This window comes from Mchenga conophoros, linkage group LG17 (genome assembly GCF_057382185.1).
Source record: "Mchenga conophoros isolate Kocher_MC1m ecotype Shallow Benthic linkage group LG17, M_conophoros_male_GT1.1, whole genome shotgun sequence".
Lineage (NCBI taxonomy): Eukaryota > Metazoa > Chordata > Actinopteri > Cichliformes > Cichlidae > Mchenga > Mchenga conophoros.
In genome coordinates, this window is record NC_140542.1 from 3,370,668 (window position 1) to 3,396,345 (window position 25,678).

A 25,678-nucleotide genomic window follows, 5' to 3' on the forward strand; every position below is an offset into this window, starting at 1 on the left:
GAACAAGCACTTCATAGGCCACATTCCCAGTGTAGTTTGAAAAGTAATTTCTGGGGCTTGTGGTTTTTTTTTTTTTTATTCAGTGTGTTTTGTTGGTAATCATAATGAGTGGGTTATTTATAACACAAAGAAATCACCTGCTTTTCAAGTATGATGGCTTCATTATAACCAGTCCAGTTCTTTTTTGGTCCCTTAAATGACATTTATAAAACTGCTGTGATATTTGTTATTCAGAATTTCTGACACTCTTGGCCAAATCTGTTTTGACAAAAGACATTTTTTCATGTCAATGAGACTTTAACAGGATAAATGAAGGAAATACAAGTCACTTTCCCAAAGAACAGGTATATTCAAGGCAGTAAATGAAGCCGACTCACGTGCATAAAACAGTTTAAATTGGAACGCTTATTTTAAACACAACACTTTGTCAGGACCATTTGTGATATTTTATGATGCACGACTACAAGTTTAAAAATAAGTGTCAGGGCATGCAAATATACTTTGATGGCAACCTAATAACCATGCTGTAGTTTCCGGGTGATAACAAGCAAAGCATTGTGTTGATGTGACAGATTGAAATATTCTACAAACAAAAACTTGATGGGGAGGAGAGAGAGAAAAAGTCAGCCATCACATACATGTTTAACCAATTTATTCATGAACATACACGTACAGTTATTGAGTACATTAGTATTTTGTAGCATAGCATTTTGCCTTGACAACAGCTGCTCAGAAGGACGCCCCCACAGAAATCCAGTCAGTCCATTTTCAATGAACATGATCTGGACACTCCCTGCAAAATGCCAAGTACCCTGGATCTCCACAGTGGACATGATGATGCCCCAATGACAACCAACAGATGGCTGTTCTCACAACCGAGGGGAGAGAAAGGGGGGGGGGACGCTAAAGGACTGGGGGGAGCAAGGCTGCTGTTACATTTCAGTTCCTCTCCTGGCTTTAAGTATTGCTCCGACAACCTTTTCCAAGGCATTCTGGGTAACAAAGGAAGCAGGTTTGGGTGGGCAGGGTGGTGGGTCATGAGCCAACACAATGGCCTTATCACACCCCATTTCTTTCACAGTGATAAAAATGAACCGTGACCTCAGCTACTGGGCTCAGGTTCACATGCGACATGAATTGGTTACATGATGGGGGTGAACAAACCGAAGAGGGAAAAAGTGAGGTGAGCCCAATCTTTACACTCCACCCCTCCCCTTGTCATCCACCGTGCTACATCTGCCCAACACTGTTCCTATAAAGCTTCCCTGAATGGGACTAGTGTGCCTCCCTCGACAACAACGGTAATGCACTTTAAACCAAATAGCACAACTTGAACTCTGCAGAGCGGGGCTACAGCAGCACCCCCTCTCACATCCCCCCAGGTATGGGGTGGGAGGAGTCAAAGGGCTGCTCACATTGAATAATTGGACAGGACACCACTGGTACACCACACAAGTAACAAAGTGCTATAGAAAAAGACGACAGCCACACTACTGCGAGCCTTCGAGGAGCCTGAAGCGTGAGGTTACTACGCCATCCTGACAAACTGTCTCACCCCACCTTCCAGAGTTTTCTTAAGATAAGGAATGTTCGAGAGTCGGCTGTAGAAAGCCACAGGAGCGAAGAAGTCACTGCAAACGTCAGTTTTGATATCATTTTAACAGTCCGTCCGGAGGAAGAATGGCAGACTCTTTAAGAGGTTCACTAATGGGGCCAGCCAGTCCGTTTACCGGAATGTTTAAGCGGAAAGCAGTGGAGCACAGGTGGCACAGGAATTCCCAAAGAAATTGTGGGGGAGTGGGAAAAAGAAAAGTCAGGTGAGGGGGTGGCAACTGTGGATCCCACAGAATAAACTGGACTGGACACTCAGGTGCAGCTAACACATCCATCCTGTCTGGAAATGCTACAGTGCTTTGTGAGTTCTCTTTTAAGTGCTCAAGTCCCCGCTAAGAGTTTAGAAAACAAAAGCTAAAATAAATCACTGGGACAACCTGGAATTTAGCTTGGAGGAGAGGATATATAGATTGGTGTCGCCGCAATGCCAGTCTAAACCACAGCTGTTGTCTAAGAGCAAATACAACAAAAGACTTCACAAGAACCCAAACTAGTTTAGCAGTGAAGAAACAAGTTCATGCTTTTTGAGGGAGGTTATCTTCCTGCAGTCTAACTATTGTACAGAGAAGGAAGAGAGGGGAAAACAGGTCTAGTAAAATACTATGTATATCGAGCCACACTGCTCCCAGTATATTACCATGAGTTTTTGTAACAAAAATCTTGAAACCTTTTTTTCTCCAAGTTCTCTACCAAGAAAAATACAAAACATTATAAGGCGGTAAGTAACTATTTTTTTATTTTTTTTATTTATATATTTCTTCTTTTGAGAAGCTGTTACAGTGCAGTTGATCCTCGAGGCAGCCGGGTCAGGCTTCACTGCTGCTTGCACTCAGCTGGGGGGGCTGCATCCTTCTGTAAGAAACAGGATGGTGGGTGTTAAGATGAAGGTCGCTCCATACAGACTCATTCAAACGGCACGTACGCAGTCACGCCACTCCACCACTCAAGCAGCTACAAACTCAAACTTCTCACCTCAGCTATTTTTAAATGCAACAGAAATGACAAGGATGTGATGACTGACACATTCACATTAGACAGACAGCAGTATGAAAATACTTTTTGTTAAACAGTATTGATGCAAATAAACATCAGGCCAGGGATTCTTTAGGGTGCTGGTGAGACCATTTGAAAGTGACATGACTTTCAGAGGATCGAGTGCACTCCCGTGGGAAGCTCCAGCAGCAGGCTAGCTTAGCAGTAGGCTGGCTCTGCTAAGCTAACATTTTTTTTCTAATTATCATATGCAACTTGTGACCTTTAAGTGCTTCATATAAATCTTTCCCCATATGTCTTTGTATCAGCATGAGGCAAAATAGTGACAAACCTTAGATGGCCATTTCAAGTTTTTCTTCTGGAGTGTAAGTGTAAGAGCACTCATGATGAAAGCTAAGCTGACCACAGGTGTGAGGGAGATAAAGTGCTTAAATGGATAAAATAAAGCCCGATGTGGATGGCTTGGAGTTTTATAGTGCCCTGAGCGAGCTGTAGGTATTGCAAGTTTCTTTTACACAGCTAGGAGGTTCCTGTCATTTTTACTTTACTGCAGTCGTGACTGGGAAACTTCAGGGGGCTGTGCGCTCATGTCTGAGTAAGGACCACTTCCCCACCCACCAGCCTCTACTGCACAAAAACCATCAGCTGCCAGCATCCCCAACATGCCAGCCTAACATGCTAGTTTCAGCAATATTACGGTTCCTGCTTTAACGCACATTAGTTGGCATCTACCAGGAGCATGTCAATCTTATGCAACTCTTAAAGCACCCTCAGACATCTTTCAGCACTCGCATGTTACTAAGCACTTCAGAAATCAGTGTGAAGGGTTTCCAACATCATAGAATACACTTTGATTCTCTTATTGTCAGCTGTGCCAAAGGATTAAAGGATTATTCTGTTCCATTTATCAGCACATTCATCCAGTAAACACATTTCTACTCGTCTACTTGATGCATTCTGAGCAACCAGGAATGACAGGTAAAGGTAATTCCTCATGAGATAAACAGTTTGCTCATTTTTCTGAGACTTAAATGTTGCCGTTTGAGAACGCCGAAATGTATCTTGGTGCCTTAGGAAATGACAACTTTCAGATCTCTCTGAAACATTAACGACATGATAGATCTCATTTTAAGACGAGCTGGTGGATCTTCTTGATGGGGTGTGTCAACAGAACAATCTGCTGTCCTCAGTTTGACTTATGGTGAGGAAAGAAACTCGCTCAGTAATCTTCAACAAATGCAGACAAATACTGGAGTTTCGAGGCCTCCATCACTGTGTGAGATAATCTCATAATGAGTCCTGTGGAGGACAAAATAATAATGATTGTTCACTAAAACAAAAAAAAGAAATCAGACATTTCTGTGTAACTTGTTGATTAGAGGCTGATATACCAACATCCAACCAGCTAACTGCCAGAGATTCAGTGACTGAAAATTTAGCTTCAGAATCTCCGCTGGTTAATTAAATTAACAATGGCTGGGGTATATTTTTTTTAAACCAGCAAAGTTGAATAATGGGACTCCGTATCCACAGTACAAACTTGGGAGAGACCCAAACATCTGCCATAGGAGCCCATTTTCCATTAGCCCTTTCAAAATAACAAATGTCGACACTTTAAACATAAACTCAAGGACTTCAGATCAAATCAATTAGCTGCCAAATAAATGAAACACTGGGGCAACTTAAGGTTTAAAACCACACAGAGGATCATTAAGCCCCCGGCACACTCAGGGTGGGACATCCTTGGACATTACACACTTGCAGAGGTGATGATGGCACGCTGCAGCTGTTCAAGGCTTGATGCCACACACATTACTACAGAGTGAGGTCGTTGCTGCCACCGTTCAACACATGTGGCTTTTAATGAGCGACTCAAAGTACACATTCAAAAAACGAATGCCCTGTCTGTAACCAACACCACTGCTGCAGCATCTGAGCTTCTTTCTCCATATACTACCAGAACTCCAGTTTCTAATGGATCGTAACAGGCCCTTTAGAATTAAAAGCACTTTTGGGGACATTTGAGAGCCATTTAACCAGACATTAAGACATCACAGCAGCCCTGTATTGGGGGCATGTAGATGAACAGAGGTCATGAAGGAAAACAAAGGACGTTCATGGACGAACAGACCAATGACATTTAAATGGGAACTCACACATAAACAAAAAGGACATTTTTGCCAAACAAATCATCACCCTGATGAACTAGCCTGTGTTTGTGCATGGGAAGAGTTCAACATGGTGGGGACAAAACAAAGAAGGTTGGGCTCGCTTCAACATACAGAAATGATACAGGTGCAAATGCAGAGCTCTAATATGGGTTAAACTTCATGAAAGAAAAAATAAAAAAGCCAAACCAGTGAGTTAGTAAGTCAGGATAGTGTTAACACAGCAGCCGAGGAAGGGTGGAGAGAGACAAAGATGGAAAAGCCATAACCCAAAATCAAAAGGTGTGGGGGTGGAGGGTGGTGGGGGTGTGATGGTGGAAAAGCTGACAATTAATGAGCTGTACCTACCAGGATAGGGTTATTTTTCTACAGTCACCACTTAAACCTAGTGAGGAAAAATTTAAAGAGTAGCTGACAAAATATGCCAAAGTGACAGGTGATGAAGACACATCAATGAATAGGAGGAAAAAAAAGAAAAAGCCAAACTCGCAGAATACAGAATGTCAGATGTTTTAGTTGAGCAAAGCAGCAGCAGAGCTCATGCTTGTTTACATGCTGTGGTGTCAAACTCAGCTTCTTCAGTTTGGTGTAATTCAAAGTTACTAGTCTCAGGCCAAATGAGTCAACACGCAAGGTCATGCAGGTAACCCCTCAAAAACCCAACCGTACAAATATGACTACCTACAAAAGGACACTTTGAGTCCATTGATCACAGACGTTCATGCATCTTGCTGCCGTTTCCAGTGCTTTTGTTTACTCAGTTTTTTCCAGCTGCATTACCTTCATCAAGAAGGATGCAGAGAATCTCAGTGAACAAAGAGCCCCGCAGGAGACAACCTGTTATTTTGTGTCTCGGGGGGACTAGGCCAAATCTCATCAGATTTGCACTTCATTTGGTGTGTGCATGCCCACTTCTATTCAAATGGTTAAAGATGGGCACAGAATTTCTGGCCCATTAAAAGCTGCTGACCATGACGGGTGGTTCAAGCAATGTTAAACTGATAAATACTGTATAATGTTGTCTTTACATTCCATGCATTTTCAAGTTTATTTCTAATGCAGTGAATGTTTGCTGACAGGTGATGAAGGACCCCTGGCTCTCAGTCACAATACTTTACAAAGTGGTCTGGCTCATTGAGTAACCTGCTGAGTAACCATAATGTAGTAAAGATACATAGTAGTAACTGGACTGTCACAATAAACACAGCTGGTGTGTTCAGGTTACAGTAAATTTGGAATCCTGGGACGTAGGCAGCCTCGGCAGCTCTGGGTGAGGGGGGAGAAAAGCACCTACTTTAACTTGATTGATGACTTTAATATTGCAGTCATTTGTGACTTAAATTAATGTTTTATATCCAGTCTAAGGTTTAGACCAGGGGTCGGCAACCTTTCTGATGGCGAGTGCCATTTAAAAATTCCTCAGAAGTCAGTGTGCCATATGATTGCATTAAGAATAAATTTAATAACACTCTATGAAGTTACACAATAAAAACAAAAAGAGACACTTTTTATCCATAACAGCAAATGAACTGTACAACAGAAAATACAAACGCTATTTATGGTCTCCTCACAACAACAAGAAAAATAAACTGGGCCAATTTGGCATGTTTGTTAATACAGAGACATGTTAATGTGATCTCTGGTCTCCCACTCAGACACACAGGTCTCCGGGTGTCCAGCGGACAGCTACCTGAGGACACTCATGTGAGAGAAAATCTGCTCACACAGACATGTAGAGCCAAATACTGTCAATAAGGCCTCTGCAATGTTCTGAAGACAGTTAAACTTGTCAGGTAGTGACGTCCAGCAGGTGAACATGCAGCTCCATGAACACGCACAGCTGTGGATTCCAGCTGCTTCGATGTTGCATTAACTGGCATTACCTCAGCCAGTTAATGCGAGACAAATCCAGCTGCTCATTAAAGATTTCTGGTTTGTTCAGAAAAGAAAACATTGGTCCAAACGCCTGAAAGTCCCAAAAATGCATTGTGTCTCGAGTCTACGGATGTATCCGTGTATTTCCATGGTGCTGATGCTGTGCTGAGCGGACAGCTCCTGAAGCTTTTGAAGTGTCGGAATGTGGAAAGCTAACAACGTCCCTCTAAGTTATTTTTAGCCAAATACAAGTTGAATCTGGTAGTTGGGGGTGTTAGCTAAGATACCGTCATTAAGAAGCGACACAACTAATGTGTCTATGCGAGCTAATTTGCGATGTGCACCGCTGGCCCAGCCATTTATTTTTTGATGCACCTTCTCAGATTAATTCACTGCGTGTCGTGCTCAGGGCTGGACTGGGACAAAAACACAGCCCAGGCTTGACTAAAGACCGGCCCACCAGGTATTAAAGCCATAAAGCCTTTGAATGAAAACAAATGCTGCTGTGACAGTGATGTACAGTCTTGTTGGTATATGTATGATTTCTATACATTTTACATCAGATAAACACTTTGGTTGTAAGCTTCAGATAATTATTTAATAACAGCGAGACATTTTAAATGAGAATAAGAAAGTATTTCTTTGTGCCCCCCTTTCCCTGTTAATGCCCTACCTGCCCCCTGGCAAAACTTTCCTAGATCCGCCCCTGCACAGTTACCAGCTGTCAGCTACTTAGAAAAGGATCCTGGTGTTATTTGTCTCTCAGAAACAGCTCATAACTTCAACTCATTCATGAGAGAGAATGAGAGAAGAAGCAGCTGAAGCGTAACGACAGAATAAATCCAGCTTTGTGTCTTTTTCATTGTAGCTGAAGTCCGGGACAAACTGCGTCTCTTCTCAGCTCAACACGAAACGCGTAATAATTTCTCTGAATGCAGGACGATTCTGTCTTTTTACGGGACGGTTGGCAACTCTACTAACTAACCTTATGAATAAAATAAAGTTCACTATCAGTAACATCACAGCACCCACCCAGCTGTATAGAAACTCCATCATGCTAGCTAGCACGCAGTACGAGTTATTGTAACTGACTGTAAAAAGTCAGCACAACAAAAATAAACTGCACCTAAACTTGGTTTATATCTGACCAAGATAGACTGCAGGTCATAATTTCAGTTCACCTGACACTCAGACCGGCGGCCGCCTCGGGTCTCTCCTCCTCCTGCCTCTCCTTCCCTCATCCACCTGCTGGCCTCCACCAAAAATCTGGCCAGTCCAGCTATGGTCGTGCCATCAGTAAACCCTTCGCGTGCTGTGCCTAGGGTTGCCGACCCCTGGTTTAGACTAAGATTGACGTGGTTTCCAGATGAATTTGTTCATTAGGTGATGAAGTAAAGATAAATGAATGAAGATAAATTGCTTACTGGCAGATAGATTTTGATACGTTTCTGGGCAGTTACCATAAAATGAGGTAAAATCGTGTCCAAATGTGGCAGAAAGCCTATTGGCTAAAATTCTGTACAAACTTGAAGGACTTTTTTTTTTCCTTGTGTCCTTTTGTTTCTGGCATACTGTATCTGTGTTACTTTAGCTTTAACAACAACAACAACATGCAGCATTCAAATTTCAACAACTTGTAAAAGTCAAGCGGAAAATGGAGCGCTGAAAAGACAAAATATCAACTGGATGCATTTTCTGTCTTAACCAGAGAACCAAACCAAGGTCACAACAGAACAGAAGCTGAAGCAAATTAAAGCTGGTGTAAAATGAGATGCATTTGTTGACAGTATGTATTCTGTATGTTGAAATCAGCTGTTCTCCACCTGCAGCTCAGGATCCTCAGGTGACAGAAAATTATGCAGAAAGATTCTGAACGCAGTGACTCGTGAAGCTATCCATCGCCTTAAGTAAGAAAATCCTGAGCCATCAAAGTTGAGAACTGCTGAGTAAGGTCTTTTCTCACAGCACCAGAGATCTTTACAGACATGTTCTCTCACCTTGGGATCATAGTCGGGGTCGTTCTCCTCGTCAGCCTCCTCTTCACCTTCCTGAACACACAGCACAGGGCAACTTCAGTCTACAACTTCCAAAATGTAAGCTTTAGTGGCTTGTGGTAGTTTTTTGGTGGTTTTACCTCATCATCTGCCTCCTCTCCCTCTTCATCATACTGTAAAAGAAAAACATTTGTTAAGAGCCAGGATCATGCCAAATTAAAATGCTTATCTAAGTTGAATTAATTCTTACAACTCAATCACTTTGTAACCCCACCCAAGATATCAAATGCCCACACTCACATCATCGTCATCATCCTCTATGGCCTCTCCTGTGAAATACAGCACCGCTCGGGGTACGATACGTTCGCGGATGAAGTGGCCAATTTCAAAGTCAGCAGCCAGAATGGCTTCCGAATCCTCATCCTGAAATCAGACAGTTTATTCATGCATTTCCTGAACAAAGTGAGAAAGCAACCAGAGCTGCCCCTGATTCAGCATTTCTATACAAATGGCATCTGAAGTGCGTTTCCTCCTTGGAGGGAAGAATGGGTACAAAACTGATTACAAATCCTCTGGCCTGTCAGGCACTAAGGTTTGCCTTTAAGATGTGCCAAGATGCAGCTGGAGTTAGTGTGTGATAAAATTTGAATTTTGTCAAAATCAAAAGTTGAGAAAACAGTTTGTTGCCAAACTGTAGTGGCTTTGCTTCTAGTATTACTCAATATTAAGATTCACAGACCAGCCCCTCTGGCAACCTTGACTGTAGTTACTTATCTGGGTCACCAAATCATGTTTTTAAGTCACTACATGATGTTTGAGGTTAATGGAAGTGTGCGTCTCATATAAAGAAGTTCAAGTTAATATCAAAAGACATCCCAGGTGAAATGGTGTGTAAAAGCACCAACTTACCAACTCGCCATTTTCTGGGACTGCAAAGAAAGCACAGATCAAAATGAAACAATGCAAACAAACTCAGACTGGAGCAAACTCTGTATAGCAACGGTCAACTTCTCTGCCATGTCACTCTTACCCTCTGGTGGGGTGAAGAAGTTGAAAAAGGAGTCGTTGGGGACCGTTTTGGTGACCGTCCTGACCGTGCCACGGCCCTTGTGCTTTTGTTTCTTTTTGATTGTTTTCAATGTGACGTTCTTGCCCTTTGTCCATTCAATCGTGCAGCTGTTGTCAAAAACAAGGAGCAATGGAAACAAGGTCAGGAGGCAGCATTTGAAGTGTCAAATCTAAAAAACATCTGGGATGTACGAATTATCCAGTAAGGACTTTCAATTATCCTCTGCCTCTCTGGTTGGAGAGCAATACTGGTGGCCACCAGTGCTCACCCACAACCTCCAAGTTAATACGAGTTAGGTATACATTTGATTTATAAATTGTGACCTCGAGGTCACAGAGTTCAGACTCATCTCAGATATTTGGTCGGTGCACCTATGGTATGACTTTCAAAGTCCTATGTCAGTTCACAAGCTGCCACGTTGCCCACTCAACAGCACCACTCCATCAGCCTGTGACAGCTGAGGTGCAAAACTGAAGAAATGATAAGCTCTTTGGCAGCATTTCATTATGTGCATCAAAAGTTGCTTAGAAAACAAAAACCTGAAAAGAAAAAAAAGAATCGCCGACACTCACCCTGTGCAGCTCATGATCTCTGGCCCATCGAAGGAGAAGGGGTCGTTCTCATCGGGCTCTGACCTCATCTTGTAGGTTTTTGTCAACACTGTGTTTGTGAAGAAGTCGTTTGGCTCAAACTGGAACTCTAATGTGAAGCTCTGGTGAACACAAGAGGCTGATGAGCAAACAGTCAGACTGGTTTTAGCCATTTAAAGTATGAGAAGCACACTTACCATTGGCTGTCCTGGATCTGAGAATTTTACTTTAATGTCTTGTAAATGCTTAAGGATGGGTTCATCATGTTCCTGAGGGGAGGGAAGAAGTGGTTTAGAAGCAAACACAGAAAACCACACGAGCCAGCCTATACAGCTATTGGCCAGGAGGTGGAAGCAAACCCTGATTATTGAATTAGAGAAGTAGTCGCTGTCTGTGACCCATTTTCTGTGTGCGTAAACATACCTGCAGCATGTCACTGAGCAGATCCACATTTTTGAAAACCGTTAACCAGAATTCAGGAATGCCTTTGGGGTCTTCTTTTTCCTCATCCTTCTTCTCTTCCTCCAACTTGGCCTTCTCCTTCATCTCATCCTGGTTAAAAGAGGTTTTCTTTTAAGTATTTGTATGTGTGTTTGGTGAATAAACAAATCAAAACATTTTATGCCCCGTCCACATATACAACCACACAGCACTGAACAGTAATGACCAAAAGGGGATGTTAAAAAAAACAAACAAAAAAAAAACAAAAAACCTAGCTTCACATGCAGCACCATAGTACAGATTTAATCCACTCTGAAAAGCAGTTGTCTGAAATCAGTGATGGTTGGATGCTGTGCTGTCACTTTGGGAAGACAATTTGGTCCACGTATGAAATGTGAAAGCAGAAAAATGCAGAAAGCCAAGTATTTGTACAGTAAGCATGCAGGTGTATTTGTCATTTGTCCCTGCTTACGTACCGTCAGCTCTTCCTCTTCATCCGCTTTCCATTCACATTCCTCATCTGTGGGCTCATAAGCTGCTTTCACTATGTCACTTCTCTGTGAGGAAACGAGAGAACCATCTGAATTACATATTTACACATGCATTTATTTTATACTGCAAGTTATACCACAGCAAATCAGTTCTTACAAAATAAACAAATCCTGCATTCTGTGAGTTGTATGAGAACAAGCGATCTCTGGATTCAAATGGCAAAGTAGTCATTTCAAACAGTGTTACTTTACAGGAAAAGGTGCCTTTAACACTGCATTAGTGACATCAGAAACACCCAGAACAGCAGCTTGAAAGCAGTCCTCACTGCAAAGGTGAAGGATCGTGCTAGGGCTGCCCAATTAATCGAATTTTAATCACGATTACGATCTGGGCTTTTAACGATCATTAAAAATGACTGAGCCGATTATTAGCCCCTCCCTCATTTATCCGCGACACCTTAAAGGCCGGTCCGTGAAAATATTGTCGGGCATAAACCGTCCGTGGCGCAAAAAAGGTTGGAGACCGCTGATTAAGAGGACCCGAGGGAAGCTCGGAAAGCTAAGCAGAAGTTATTTGGAGAGTGACTGCCGTTGGTTGAAAAGAGAGTTAAAAAAAAAAAAAAAAACTTCAGTGGTGTTGCACACTATTTTATATTATTTTTTTAAAGTCATTGTTAACCCTTTAAAGCCGGTCAGAGCAGCACGCTCCGTTTTGTGTAACTATTTTTAAATCCCTGTAGAACCTGAACCGTGTAAGCTAGCGCAATAATTTGTTTTGCATATGAAACCGGAGGAGTTGTACTTGCATCTGATGCCATCAGCTTGTCCTCGGTCACGGTTTCGTTCCACATATAGCTTTGCAAAAACTGCATAAAAAGCGCTTGCAGGAACAAAAACATAATATTCCAGAAACAGGCTTTGCCGTTCCTATCAGCTGTTCGTAACACTTCCCACAGTGAAATGATGCACATGCTGTTTTCTTTGCAAATTTGCATCATAGGATTGTTTTTTGTTTTTCCTGCAGTATATAAAAATTGCTGTATCTCCAAAATAAAACTATGAAGACACTCAAAATAAATTTCCTGTTGTTGTAAACTATTTTTTGCAACTTTATTGTATTTAAAGTTTTGAGGGATAAACCTCTTAAATTTCTCCAAGTAGAAATATATGTAAACAAAACAAAAGCGATTTTCAATTTTTTTTTAGTTTATTGCACTTTTTTGCAATTTATGTAATTACTATGGACTTAATGCATACATATTATTAAAATATGGGCTATAACAGTTGTATTGATGTATAGCAACTTGAAATGCTCCCACAAATGGCACTACAGCATGTAAAAAAAATAAATAAAAATAATATAAGCTCTGGTGGACTTGGTTCTATAGTAGGTCTTAAAGGGTTAAATAAATATCGTCAAATAATCGTGATCTCAATTTCAGTGAAAATAATCGTGATTATCATTTTTGCCATAATCGAGCAGCCCTAGATCGTGCACTTATGTTACACGCAGTACAACAGTGTGATCCAAATCCATAAAGGGGCTTTTTACAACCTCTTCTTTCATCACCTTCTGATGCAACACAAAGCAAACCTTTCAACACAAGTCAGCTTAAAGCATTTACTTGACTATCAGTTAACATTTAAGAGGAACTATTTTTATAGTTGAGAAAACAACTCATTTCATTTCCCAGAAAAATTCTGGCCCCAGATTATCAAAGGTTTGCAGCATATCTGAGAAAAGCTGCTTTCTTGGCTCCACCACAGATGGAAGAATGATGAAAGAGCTATGGTTACTATAGATACACTGACACACATGGAGTGTGCTCAAACAGCAGACCAGAGCCATACGTTTTCTATGCAAGCTCCAAGTTCCCTGAGCTGCTTCTAAATCCTGATGTAGCTTCACAGATTCAAGAAAGTGTGCACTCGAGACAAATGATGCTCAAGGAGAAAGCGTCAAACACATCAGTATCAATGCAGGTCTAAACCTACTCATGTCCAGTTACAACGTGAGAGCTGCAAGTCTTGTTCAAATCGAGCGCTTTGGCCCTCAGGAAGCGCTCAGCAGATTCTTGTATTTAATCAATGTTTAGGTAAATGTATATGCAACCTGTAGGCTTATGAGAGTTTCTTCTGAAGAGCAGAATTTGTGATTCAACTGTTCTTCAAAAAAACTAAAATAAATAAATACATTCTAAAAAGAGTTTAAATTGTCATTTATGTCCTAAGTCTCTGTAAAGGAAAGAGCCATACAAAATTAGGCTTCTGGTCTTACTGTGAGTGACTAAAGAGTGGCTGCATCACACTGGAACACATAATACGCAGTAAGTTTTACTTTGTGGTGACAAACCATGACTTCTTTACAAAGTATACACAAGACCAAAAACATACTTTGTCGAAGAGGGGCTGGTAGAGGGCAGCATACTTTCTTTCCAGCTCATGTACTTCCTCGTAGAACTTCGCTTCAATGTGGGCACATTTGACCTGCAGGTTCTTGAGAGCATTGACACGTCTCTTTACGACCTTTGGTAAACTGAGGGAGGACACATGAACAGAAGACATGAGGACAATCCTGGTTATTGAAAAGTAATATTTAAACTCCAAATAAAAAATGTAAGTATAAATATATATATACACTTGATTGTCATTCGTTTTCTAGCCCTTACAAAAAAAATTTAAGTCACAGGGGGGGAAAAAGTGATTGAGGCAAAGAGCGGCCCCCTCTTCAGAAGTTAATCTGCAGAGAGCTTTAGAGAATGGCAACAAAGTGCAGACATACTCTCCCCAGAGGATCCATAGTGAGTCAGGATGGCCTTCCAAGAAAACATTTTAAAAACAGTAAAAAAGACTATGCTGAGAACTGCTTTTATTCAGATTTGCTTCATTTAACACCAGCGTCGGTTTCTTTTGCAGATTTACTTGGTGGACACTTGGGGAACTTGTGGCCTGGGTCTTGCTGTAGATGAGAGAGGGGTTCCTCCTCATGTCTTACAAGGTCACTTCCATGTTTGCTTTTAATGGACAGACAGTTTATATTTTTAAAACGCAAACTGAAATGAATATGAAACCATTTCATCACATCCATGCTTCTCATTTCAAACTCATCGCAGACTTATTTTGTAGGATGCTACCGATTCCATTCAGCTAGCTTTCAATATAGTGCATTTATCTGATGGTGGAATAAATTCTCCTGTAATGCAAATCTGCTCTTTCTGCTTGTTCTTTCACATCAGACCCCATGTTTCTGCTTTTGAAGGTGCACATCTCTGCGGTCCCATTTGGACACCCTGCAACTTTAACATCCTAATTACATCTTTAGAATCTGTTGAATGATCAGTTAACCAGACTCAGAAGTGCAGAGAGACTGCACCCAGTCAAGTTTCTCTGCAGTGTGGTAAATTAGAGATGCCTGCACTAGTCTGGCAGGGGAATGCGTGTTTGAGTCCCAAGTGCTGGGATGCAACCGGTGAGTTTGGTGGTGACTGCCAAACACTTGACATGTTGATTAAAGAGCTGCTTGCTGATGGTTTTGCTGAAGAGAGGAGCAGTGGGTGGCTCAGCCCTGTAGCCAAGATGCACAGCGACGCTCACAACCTAGCATCTCAGAAGCCCCAACCACTGACTGAACTGTCGCCGTTTCAGCAAGCATCCTTCAGTGTGGTTTTTGTTAAAAGTATCTCCTCCACTTGGATTGTTTTCGTTTTAACTATGACTCACGTCAGCTGCGATTACATTTCCTGGACTCAGGCAACAAATTGATCCATGTTAACTCAAGTGACTACACAAAATAAAGTCTTTGTGCAGCTATTCGCCCACTAAAGCAGCCCTCATTATTTACAACTGATGCCAGTACTATGCCCTGAAATGCGGTGCCCCACTGTCCTTTTTCCACAACATCATTGTATGCATTTATTTTAAAGGCTCTCTGGTATGCTGTTTTATGAAGGACACCAGGTGCTCACAGCCACTTACACTGAGAAAGCAGAGCTAGACTTTGGATTTTGCATTTTAAAACGAACAGACAATTTTGTCTTGTTTGAACTTCTGTTTAATGTTTCACTGCCTACAGTCTGGAAGTGGTCTGTAAGACATTAAATGGGTTTTCCTATTACCATACATCTCACCTTTATGTGCCTCAGCATACCCAATTTAAAACCAGCTGTCCTTACAAAGTGATGTTTGAAACTCAACATGCGTTCTTCCTTCATCGCATCCGAGACGATAATAGCTGACCTCGCCAGGGGCTGAGGCTTCCCACTTCAATGTAAGAAGCCCACCTGCTTCACACTGAAACCCGGTTGTATTTCTTGAGCCATGTAGTGTCACACCGGTAGATGCTCATCAACTCATGACTCGCTGGTTTTGACTGCACCGTTGGTGTTGACCTCAACTTCAAAGTCATTTGCATTTCTACTCAACAAGGTGTCGTCACCATTTCAGATACTCATCAGTATGCTGAAGCATGTAGATTGTAGGTGGATGTTTTTGATTGTCTATTTGCAAGGAAGTGATTGCTGTAACTGATGGAAAGCCCACAGCAACAGTTGCCAACAGCCAGACTTAAAAAAAAAAAAAAAAAAAAAAAAAGCAGGATCTACTGAACAAAATTTAGTGAATACCACTCTTGCATAAAAACCTTAATATAAAAACAAAAACAAAGTCTGTACATTATTCTCAATTCAGAGCTGCCTGTGTGCTGCTCAGGCAAGACAAATGAGCCATCCCTCACCTCTCCATGTACCCTGATGGTGAGCCATTCAAACCATCCAGCCTCTCCTGCAGCGCAGCCAGGATCTGTGGATTCTGCATCATCTGGACAGTCAGCTGACGAGCTGAAGAGAAACATACAGTGAAAAGAAATCTATGAGCAGAACTTGAGCATCATCTCAGAACTGATGTTGAGCGGGATTCACTTAAAACTACACTCAAATATACTGATTTATAATTGAAACCCAAATCAGGAGCTGCACAATAACAATTTCACGATTGTTTTTGTAACCATTCCATCACTGCTCGGTGGAGTGCTCTTAAGTACTTTGCTTGTTGTATGCTTTAAAGTGTGGAAACAGAGGTTGATGTCTGGTTATGTGCATTATGAATGTTGCATATACATATATGCTCAGCAGTCAAAGAGTGCTCTTTGTGCAGCCAGACAGGTGACAGATGGTACAACCCAAGTGTCCGACACATTGCTCACACCTATCAAAGCTCAGTCAGATTGCTGCTGGCAGGTGAGAAGATTAAAAAGACTGGAAGTCACTTTTCTCTGCTGGCACATCCTGGACATTTTCCTTGTGTTACAAGCCAAAAATCAGCGAGCTGTCTGGGATGCTGCACCGAGTCAAATAAATAAGCTTCTCTGAATTTAGACAAAATCAGCTCCTTAAGCAGATGCTTTAATGTAGAATTCTGTAGTAGACCAAAAACACAAGAAGGGGGCTGTTATGAAGTGACAAAACAAATGTTGCTCCCCTTGTGACAAGGGGTCACCACAGCAGGCAGCGCCACATGTTTTTATTTGGTATAGTTTAACCCTGGATAACCTTTCTGAAGAAACCTGAAAGTGGATTTGTGTCTCTGACTGAAACTGAACCACTGAGCTGTGTGTAAACCACCACATTAGATTGTTTTAGAGAAGCATCACTACACCTTTACAAACTGATCCCCCTGTAGTCTTCAACTGTTACATTTGAGGTTTTAAAGCTATACACACTTAAACCGGGTCACTGAGGGGGATTTGAATTATGTTAAAACCCATTTGCAGCACTGTCAGAATTAAGTTAACTAGCAGCTGTAGCACATTCCTCAAGTTATGTAAATGCAGGGGCAAGTTGAGCAACTATAACTGCCCATGTTGTTAAACTGACACCAAAAAAAACAAAAAACAAAACCTCAAGTCAAAGTCTATCGGCTCAGCTTACTGGAACGACTGTAGGTAGGGCTGCTCGATATAACGATATATATCGGATGACGATATAAAAACATCTATCGTTTCATTTTACGCTATCGTTTGTTTCGTGGTGTTGCAAAATAAACTGTTTACGGTAATGTTTTTTCATGGTTCTGATGTCCCTGTAGTGGCTATATTCATTTCTTAAAGTTCTCTCTTTCTCTTATATTTAATATAACCACACAGATGGACAAGTGCCTGTTTTTATGCATTGTCGTTAGCAACAACGACGGTAAAACCATCGCGTGTCCGCTTGTTTATTTTCCACATAAACCTTTCACAATAAAGCTCAAGATCCTGTTGAGACTTTTCAAAATAAACTGAATCACGTGAAAGATGCAGAATGTTTACGGATGAGAAGTAAAAAAGAGCCGCCAGGTGCTAAAAAATAAACCTTAGACTCAAACGTTAGAACAGGCTTCTCCCCGCAGCACGCCGTGTAATAAATACTCAAAGAAAACGGCGTCGTTACAACTCATGTCTAAAAATGTATCGTTTCATGCATCGGCTAAAACACTCGACTCCAGCTACGCGCAGCTGGAAACACTTCACGCAAGTCGAGCTGCCCGAGATTCACAGAATTTACAGAAAATGTTACATTTTTGTGATTTATATCGTTATCGGGACGATAGATGTTTTATATCGGGAGATGAGATTTTGGTCATATCGCACAACTGTAGTAGTAACTGAATTTCAACCAAGGTGCCGCTACTACACAACCAGCAATAAAAACTTGTTTTTAATCATTACCAAATCTACCAACCACAGGAACTGCTCTATAGTGCATCCACACACTACAGAAACTGTACTACACCACAGTACCTGTGCAACTGAAGCTACAGCATTACTGAAACCCTACAATAAAGCAGAGGAGTATCTGCAGGGCGTGGGGTGCTTCATGTAATTAATAGATTTACATTCAGCTCAAACATCAGTTAAAAATCTCAAATGTTCAGAGCTTGTGATTCCCAAGTTACAGGTGTTCCACAACAGCCCTCATGTGTGAAATCTCAAAAGATTTCTTAATGAGGGTCTACACTGCATGTTAACGCCAGCAGGCTGCAACCATGTATTACTCATGCATTTATAATCCTCCCCCAGCTTCTAGGTCTTGTGTACAGACTTCCTTAAAGTGTGGCCGCTGTGACAGATCAGACGTAGGCAGCCAGAATCAGTCTTCTTTCAAGTCTGGCTTTTAAAACACTGCTCAAACTAGCTATAAAAAGATAGGCCCAAGCAGCAATCTATATCTAGCCACAATAAGCCGGGAGTAGGCCAATATGTGAGGAGTCGTCAGAACCATTGAGGATCAAAGAATACATAAACAGCATCGAGATCCCAAAATAAAATGGATCAGTGCTCCCAGCTCTCAACTGTTAAGTCTATTATGCTGTATTCAAGTTTATGTGCCACTTTGTTCACCCACTGATACTGAGTGTTTGAATTGCCATCTTCTCAATGTTATCACTTGGCTATTGATATTCCTTTGGCACTGGCTAAATAGCTTTTTTTGAGGGGGGGCACATGTGACCCCACATTCCCCCACTTCTACATTTCACCTAAACCACAGAATATGCGCAATTCAACTCTAGACTGTAAGTATACTGAGACTGCCTTACCTTTGCTGTTTTCATCTTCTCCCGTCTCCTCCTCTTCCACTTCCTCAACATCCTCCATATCTGCTGGGTCCATCTCAGCCTGATCTTTGCTGCTCAAGGAGAGAGGGGAAGGACAGAGGGTGGAAATGTTAGCCAAAACAAAGCAGTACTTATGAAGGAACATTTAAGATTGGCCAAACACTCCTGCCATCTTTTGGCTGATCACTGACCACTATGCCAGCCACATGTGGCAGTAATAGCATGACTAATAATGAAGAGCCAACTGCCATGCTGACACACCTTGCCCAAGATCATCCTGATACTGAGTGAGGGCCAGCAGTGATGCGGTGCAGCTCGAAAAATTCACTAGTAAACAAAACTGGAGTCTGCCTTTACCCATGATGCTGCTCAAAGCAGTGAAACATGATGCCCAACTTCAAGATGCAGCACTATCACAGTTCAATACCGAACATAACACAGCTTCACTAGCCCGTCTCATCCTTCCATCAGGCTGCAGACTATTGTGAAAAATCAATGCCCAAGAGTGGAAGAATTTAAGAGTCAAAGAGACAGCTTCCATCCGATTGGGCCATTGTTACAGAGCCATACATGTTTTAAAGGTGGCCTGTAAAACACTCATTTAAAGGGGGGAAAAAAGTAACCCTAGGTGTTGGAGAGGTGTGTGGAGGAGCTCCTACTGCACTGCACCCTTAGATTTAACCTGAGGGGCACTTTCTGAATCTGAAAACTCAGTACCAGAAACTGCAGTTCCTCCAATGACCACATGAAGCTGGCTCCAAAAACAAGTCCAACTACTGTAGGCTTCATGTTAAAAAGTCCCATTTCATATCATAATGAGTGTGCAACTATAAATCACTGCCTCTTTTGCAACAACGACACAGGAATTTTAGAATAAAAGGCTGGGGTGTGGATGCTTTGACAGGTGTCCCACCTGCAGCAAACCCTTTGTCAGGCTTTACCGCAACTAATCTGGACCTCTCCATGGTTCTGCTTTTGGTATATTCAAGGTTTACCTTATAAGCACAAAAAATGTCACCTTCAACTTAGAAAAGAAAAAAAACAAAAAAAAAACGAGTTGACAGAGAGGCCCAATGTTTAATTTTAGTTATCAACACCACATAATGTACTTACTTGTCGATGTCTGCCATATTAACCGAGTCTCAAGTGATGCTAGAAAGAAAGAACAGAACCAGTTAGCTTAGAAATCCTGGATTACATGTTATTGTTACCAGAGGGGTGCACTACACAGGCTTTTTGCAAAATTGTTCAGCCTAAAGGCAAAGCTGCATCTATCCTAACCAGGTTAGGAGATGGCAACTTATTAACACAACCTGCTCAAAATGACTAGTTTCAGTTTAAAAACTGGCTGCAAGAGCCAGAGTAAATCATTTAATGACAATAGAAATTTCATACGCACAAAGGTGTAGTGCAATTTGTATAAGTACCAGAGGGCACCGAAGACACATGCATGAGGTTACGCATGATTGAGCTAGAGCACACTTTATGTTATGCAACTTCTGTTCTCACAGTGGAAAGTTCAGGAGTAATGACCACAACCAAAATGCGGCTCTTATCAGTAGTTCATCCGTCTGTTGAGCCTCATCTCTACCTTTACACATCTTTTTCTAGTAAGCAGTTAAAGGGTGAATACCACCACTCTGAACAATTTTATGTAATATACTTAAAAACAAAAAGCCTGGCATGTCCACTAATATTAAGAACTTGCAGAAAGGAAAGGTATCTGCGGGGGCATTGAGGATATTAATGTGCATTCATGTTTTTAATTAGTACACTAAGATTTCTGTTGAACACCGTTTACAACCAACTTCTAAGCTAATATAAAGATACTGGTTTAAATTTAACAGTCCTTCATTGTGTTGTTAAACAGCTACTGGAATGTTACTGAGCACCTCCACAGTAAAAAAAATAAATAGAAAAATTTCTGCAATAAGCGCCCCACAATGTTGTTAGAGAACGCTAATAATAAACCACAAAAACTCGAGTTACTTCATATCAAGTCCCTTTCCCTTCTTATTACCACAAAACTAAAATGATATAGTTTTTATTGTATAATTTTAAAAATGTAAAACTGCAGCCTCACCATTTTGATGCAAATGAAACTAAACTGGCTGTATAAGTAATGCTACTCCTGAAAATAGTGCACACACAGCACTACCCTCCACTCCAGAGGAAATGCATGAAAAATGCATATAAAAGGAACCCTAGGCTGCAGTCAACACAGCACTGACAGCATCTCACGAAAGATCAAAGCAGAGCCTTATGAGGCATTCACACACTGATTAAAAACAAAAGACTGAAAATGACTTTAGTGCATATGAATGTCATCTTTCCCTCATTAGTCCTTTGCCGATCAGTACAGCAGTCTGTTTAGCACTGTGGCTACTATTACCTGCTATGATCGATATTCAAATAAACTTTACTAATCTCTAATAACACACCCATCCCCAAATAATTAAGTAAATAAATAATTAACTTCTTTTTCCAAAGAATTTTTATTAAACACTCAGGATTTGTCTAAATCCATCACATGCTTATTTTAAGAGTCCCATCCCAGTCTACATGGGATCAACCCTGGCTGTTAGTCAGTCACCCCCTTGCCACTCAGCCAAGGCCACCTTCCCCTGAGAGACTGATTAGGGTGGCGGGTCCTTGATGCAATTCAGTTGCCTCTCCCTACAGACATATTCCAACTCCACCAGCTGGGAGTTTAGCTGCTTGACAGCAGTCCCTTTTCTACTCCTGTAGCCTGGTACAGTTTGGTTTAGCACTACAGGAACCAGTTCTCCACCAGCTCTAGGATGAGACTTGCATGCAATTGCTGCTAAAACCCATAAAGGATGGACCCGAGACTCACTGAAGAGGCAGCTGAGTGCCATGGAGGAACACATGAGCCAAAGTATTTTTTTCCCCATTAAGAAAAAAAAAACAATTATTCAATTTTTTAAAAGTCTAATGGACTTTGACTACCACTACTTTATCATGACAATGTTACAAGACACATTTTATATGAATCATCACTGACCTAGCAACACATGAATGACACGACGGCATTTCAGCAGAGTGCAGATGATGGTAAAAGGTCCATAATCCTTTTCCTGACTGCCATGTTCTTGCTGCTGTCCCAACTCATTAACTACATTCAACTGTCATCCCAGGGGCAAATCTGTCCCTTGTTAGCCTGTAACACTAGCAGCTGCAGGGCTTCAAGAACTAAAGCCCAGGAGCTTATAATCTATTACACTTAACTTTTGACAAATTAGAATCGAAACCAAAAATCTATGTAGGTCTTTCAACAGAGCAAGGAAATTATTTCAACAAAGCAGCATATCATAACTGTTTATCTCAGGTGGGCTATATTCAGCCGATACGCCAAGATTATTCAGCTGCAGAGCTGATGTGACACTTTTAGTTTGGAAAAGTCACATGACAGATCAATGTGTTTCTTCCCTCTTGCAGAGGATAACTGATTTAGGGAGAAGCCTGCCTTGTTGGCTGGTTTGTGACTTTAATTACATCCCATTTCTCAAATGAAACCTGCAGTCTGCCACTTTTGGAATAGCAAGAAACGTTTTTAGGCTTTCACTTTTTAAGTTTACACTGACAAATGAATAACTCTGAAAGTGTCTAGGAATAATAAAAGCACATGTGCTTTGTTACTCTAGGATGACACCCACCATCCCTACCACCTCTCTATTTCTCCAAATTATTGATAAGTACTGGAGAAAGCTCTTAGGACAAAAAAAGAAAAAAAAAACTTCCACTGTGCAGAATGAGATGACAGTGTTTTTAGTTGGGGTAGTTGACTTATAATGCACGAAACAAAGACTTGGGTATATTACGCACAGGATAATACCAGCCTGGAGCATTTTCTATCAAATTGCCGAGGCCAACCTGCGTCAATATCAACAGCATGCCTCATTGTTTAAGTCCCTAAAATACCTCAACTTGTTTTTTCATTGTGAAAAGTGATAACAACATCAGCGCTTCCAGAGCTATATGTGGCGATTCATTTGAACAAAAAAGATTTAAGCTGCTCCCACTTTGTATGGTGTGTAATTGCCATTAAAAAAGAAAAAAAAAGACAACTTAAACCCACCTACGTCTTCCCTAGAGAAGACTAATTGCAACACGGAGCAGCTAATTGATTACATTCTCCTAAAAACATCAAACTGGCCCAAAGACAGACCCTTACTCAAGATAGCCATTTCTTCTATCCCTGCCCAGCGACCACGTGTTGCATGCTGAAGTCATGTCGACCCATTCATGACTAACAAAAAGCCCCGGGTGGATGCCTGCCTGCTGAAACCACATTTCGGCTTCATTTGGCAGCCAACCTGTTGAAACGTTTACTCATTTTACCCACATAAAACAAGCCGGACTCCGGCTAGTGTACAGACCAACTTTAGCCGGCCTGCCTCAGTCTAGTATCAAAGAGCTCTTGTGTGTGCGCTGCTAGTTAAAGCTAGCTTGCGTGCTGCTAGCTCGATGCGCACTACTCGGGGAGAGCAAGTGGGAGGAACAGCTTCGACAGACACGGTGCTGTAACTAGAAAATATGGGCCAGTTAGGAAGTGGTGTCAACGCTCCAGCACCACGTTTTAACCAGCTTCCCCTTATGTAATAGAACCGACTATCCAATTCAACCAAACGCCGCGTGCAGTTATCAGTAAAGCTCAGTCTCGTGAACAGTCCCCCGTCCCCCTCCATCTCCACCCACCCATCCTCCACAAAAATAAAAATAAGGTCAAGTCCAAAATTACAAGAAAGGAGACACGTGTCAACAAATGTCGAAAAACGCCGAAAAGTGCCGGACTTAGCCAGCGTTTTGTCCTCTCTGCGAATGCAATGACTGGTCAAACAGTCCGGTGGAAGCGGACGAACATAAACGCTGTTTTATTGTTTTTTTTTTTCCCAAATCGCGTGTAACGTTAACACACATCATGGTGGAGCCAGTCTCAATGGCTGCTGCCACTGTCTGACTTGACTAGCATTAGCAAAAGCAGCGCTGTCACCCTCTTGCCACCGTTCGCTCATACAGTGGGACTGAAATTCAACTTCGGGGACGACGACCAAGTTTGGGGCGTTAGCGCCGAAGCCATTCCCAACTCCCGTCTCTTACCTTCGCTGTCTAGCCGGAGGCTGGTTTGGTTAGCGGCGCTACGCAGTGAAGCGTTCTCGGGGAAGAAAGAGACTCCGCTCCGATGGCGGTAAAAGGGAGAGAGATCCCGCCGCCTGCGCTCATATACATCCGACGTCATCACGTAAACCGGCAATCACCGAGGCAACGCTGTGCATGGGAGGGGCGGCGGTGAGGTTGCCCCTAGGGGGGGAAAGCAGAGGATGAGGAAACATCGTTCCAGTCCTCCTTATAGTCTTCTAATCATCTGGTTGCTGCTCTTCATCACCTCATTCATTCATTATCGTCACAACTCTCTCTTAATCAGCGTCTTAAACTTCTTCACCATGTCATTTCCAGTCATTATCTTATACCACGATTGTCATGATCGCAGCTACCAGCTCCATTGCCTTCATCGTGCAAGCAGTCGTCTTCATCATCACTGCCTGGGGAACTGATTACACTCATCATCAAATCAAAATTTATTTATATAGCACATATTAAAAACAACAGTGTTGACCATAGTGCTTCACTGTCAATAAAAACATGAGACAGTTAAAACAAACAATAGAAGAGGACAACAAACAATAGGTAACAACGCAACAAGCTAAAACAGCCAACTAGACAGAATCAAAAGCCAAAGTAAAAAAATAAGTTTTAAGACGTAATTTAAAAGACTGGATAGACTCGGCAGTGCGAATATGAACGGGGAGGTTATTCCAGAGTCTGGGTGCCACGGACGTCATGGACGTTGTGACGCTCGTCCTTTTGCCATAATCTTCATTCTCAGTTTCCCCAGCAAGATTCGTGCTCCCCCTGTTATTAGCATCAAAATCACCATGTCTTCACCAGCATCCCCAGCCACTTTGACTACAACAAACCACACTTTGGGACCTTTTGTTGGCGGTATCTATTTTAGTCATAAAAACTCTCAGACTTCAATGCTAATGTGTGTTTCAGCTGTTCTAGCTATGTTTTAGCTTTTCTGTGAAGCACTTTGTGGTTTTTATCTTGAAAGGTGTTATGCAAATAAAATGTTACTTACTTTTTACTTTACTTACATGGTGACCCAACAACGTACTCACACTTTATGGTGGTTTGCTTAAAAATGAACTGTGTGTACACCGCTGTTACACTGAACAATAGCACACCCAAAAAAGTTTTTTTTATAGATTGAGGACTTAAAATCTGAGATAGGTAATGGTTAGCAATGGTTAGCACTCTTGCCTGGCAGCAAGTAGGTGCTGGGTTCAAATCCACCATCTGGCCAGGGCCTTCCTGTGTGGAGTTTGCATGTTCCCCTTTGTCTGTGTGAGTTCTCCCTCTGGGTGCTCTGGTTCCTCCCACAGTCTAAAGGCATGCAGTTAGTGGGGTTAGGTCCAGTGGTGATTCTGTCCATCAATGTCCCACCATATAAGCGAAAATTTATCAGGTGGTTTTTGAGGGAAAGTGTATGCCGCCGGTTAAAAAAAAATAGCCTACACACATTTGAGTGATGACATATCTCAAAACAGAGACAGCCGGATAGAAAACCTCTTCCTAGTGACCCGGAATGAAGCCAGAAGCAAAGACTGGAAGGATTTCACTGTGATTCATCCATCAGGCAGCACCGGACTCAGTGTTACTAACACCAGGCACACTGCTTGGCTTCTACCCTCCTCTGAGCAATACCTGGCACCAGCCCAGAGGTCGGATCTCTCTCATTCCACACTTTCCCAGAAGACAAAGCCTTCCC

At 41.9% G+C, this 25,678-nt stretch overlaps 1 protein-coding gene across 2 annotated transcripts; it reads right to left on the reverse strand.

The window, feature by feature from the left end:
• Positions 1–637: 637 nt before the first annotated feature.
• Positions 638–24,085, reverse strand: nap1l1 (nucleosome assembly protein 1-like 1). 2 transcript variants are annotated; one of them, XM_085251190.1, is made up of 16 exons: positions 23,947–24,085; positions 19,939–19,977; positions 18,808–18,896; positions 15,968–16,070; positions 13,630–13,771; positions 11,221–11,301; positions 10,727–10,855; positions 10,501–10,572; positions 10,286–10,425; positions 9,675–9,820; positions 9,554–9,573; positions 8,945–9,067; positions 8,785–8,817; positions 8,648–8,698; positions 5,124–5,160; positions 638–2,466 (listed from the first exon to the last, which is right to left on the reverse strand). In XM_085251190.1, the coding sequence occupies exons 2-15, from the start codon at positions 19,953–19,955 to the stop codon at positions 5,155–5,157; spliced, it is 1,152 nt and encodes a 383-aa protein (XP_085107316.1). In that variant the 5' UTR covers positions 19,956–19,977; positions 23,947–24,085; the 3' UTR covers positions 638–2,466; positions 5,124–5,154. The 2 variants fall into 2 exon arrangements, with proteins under 2 accessions (XP_085107316.1, XP_085107315.1); XM_085251189.1 differs by lacking the exon at positions 5,124–5,160.
• Between the last annotated feature and the right edge of the window lie 1,593 nt (positions 24,086–25,678).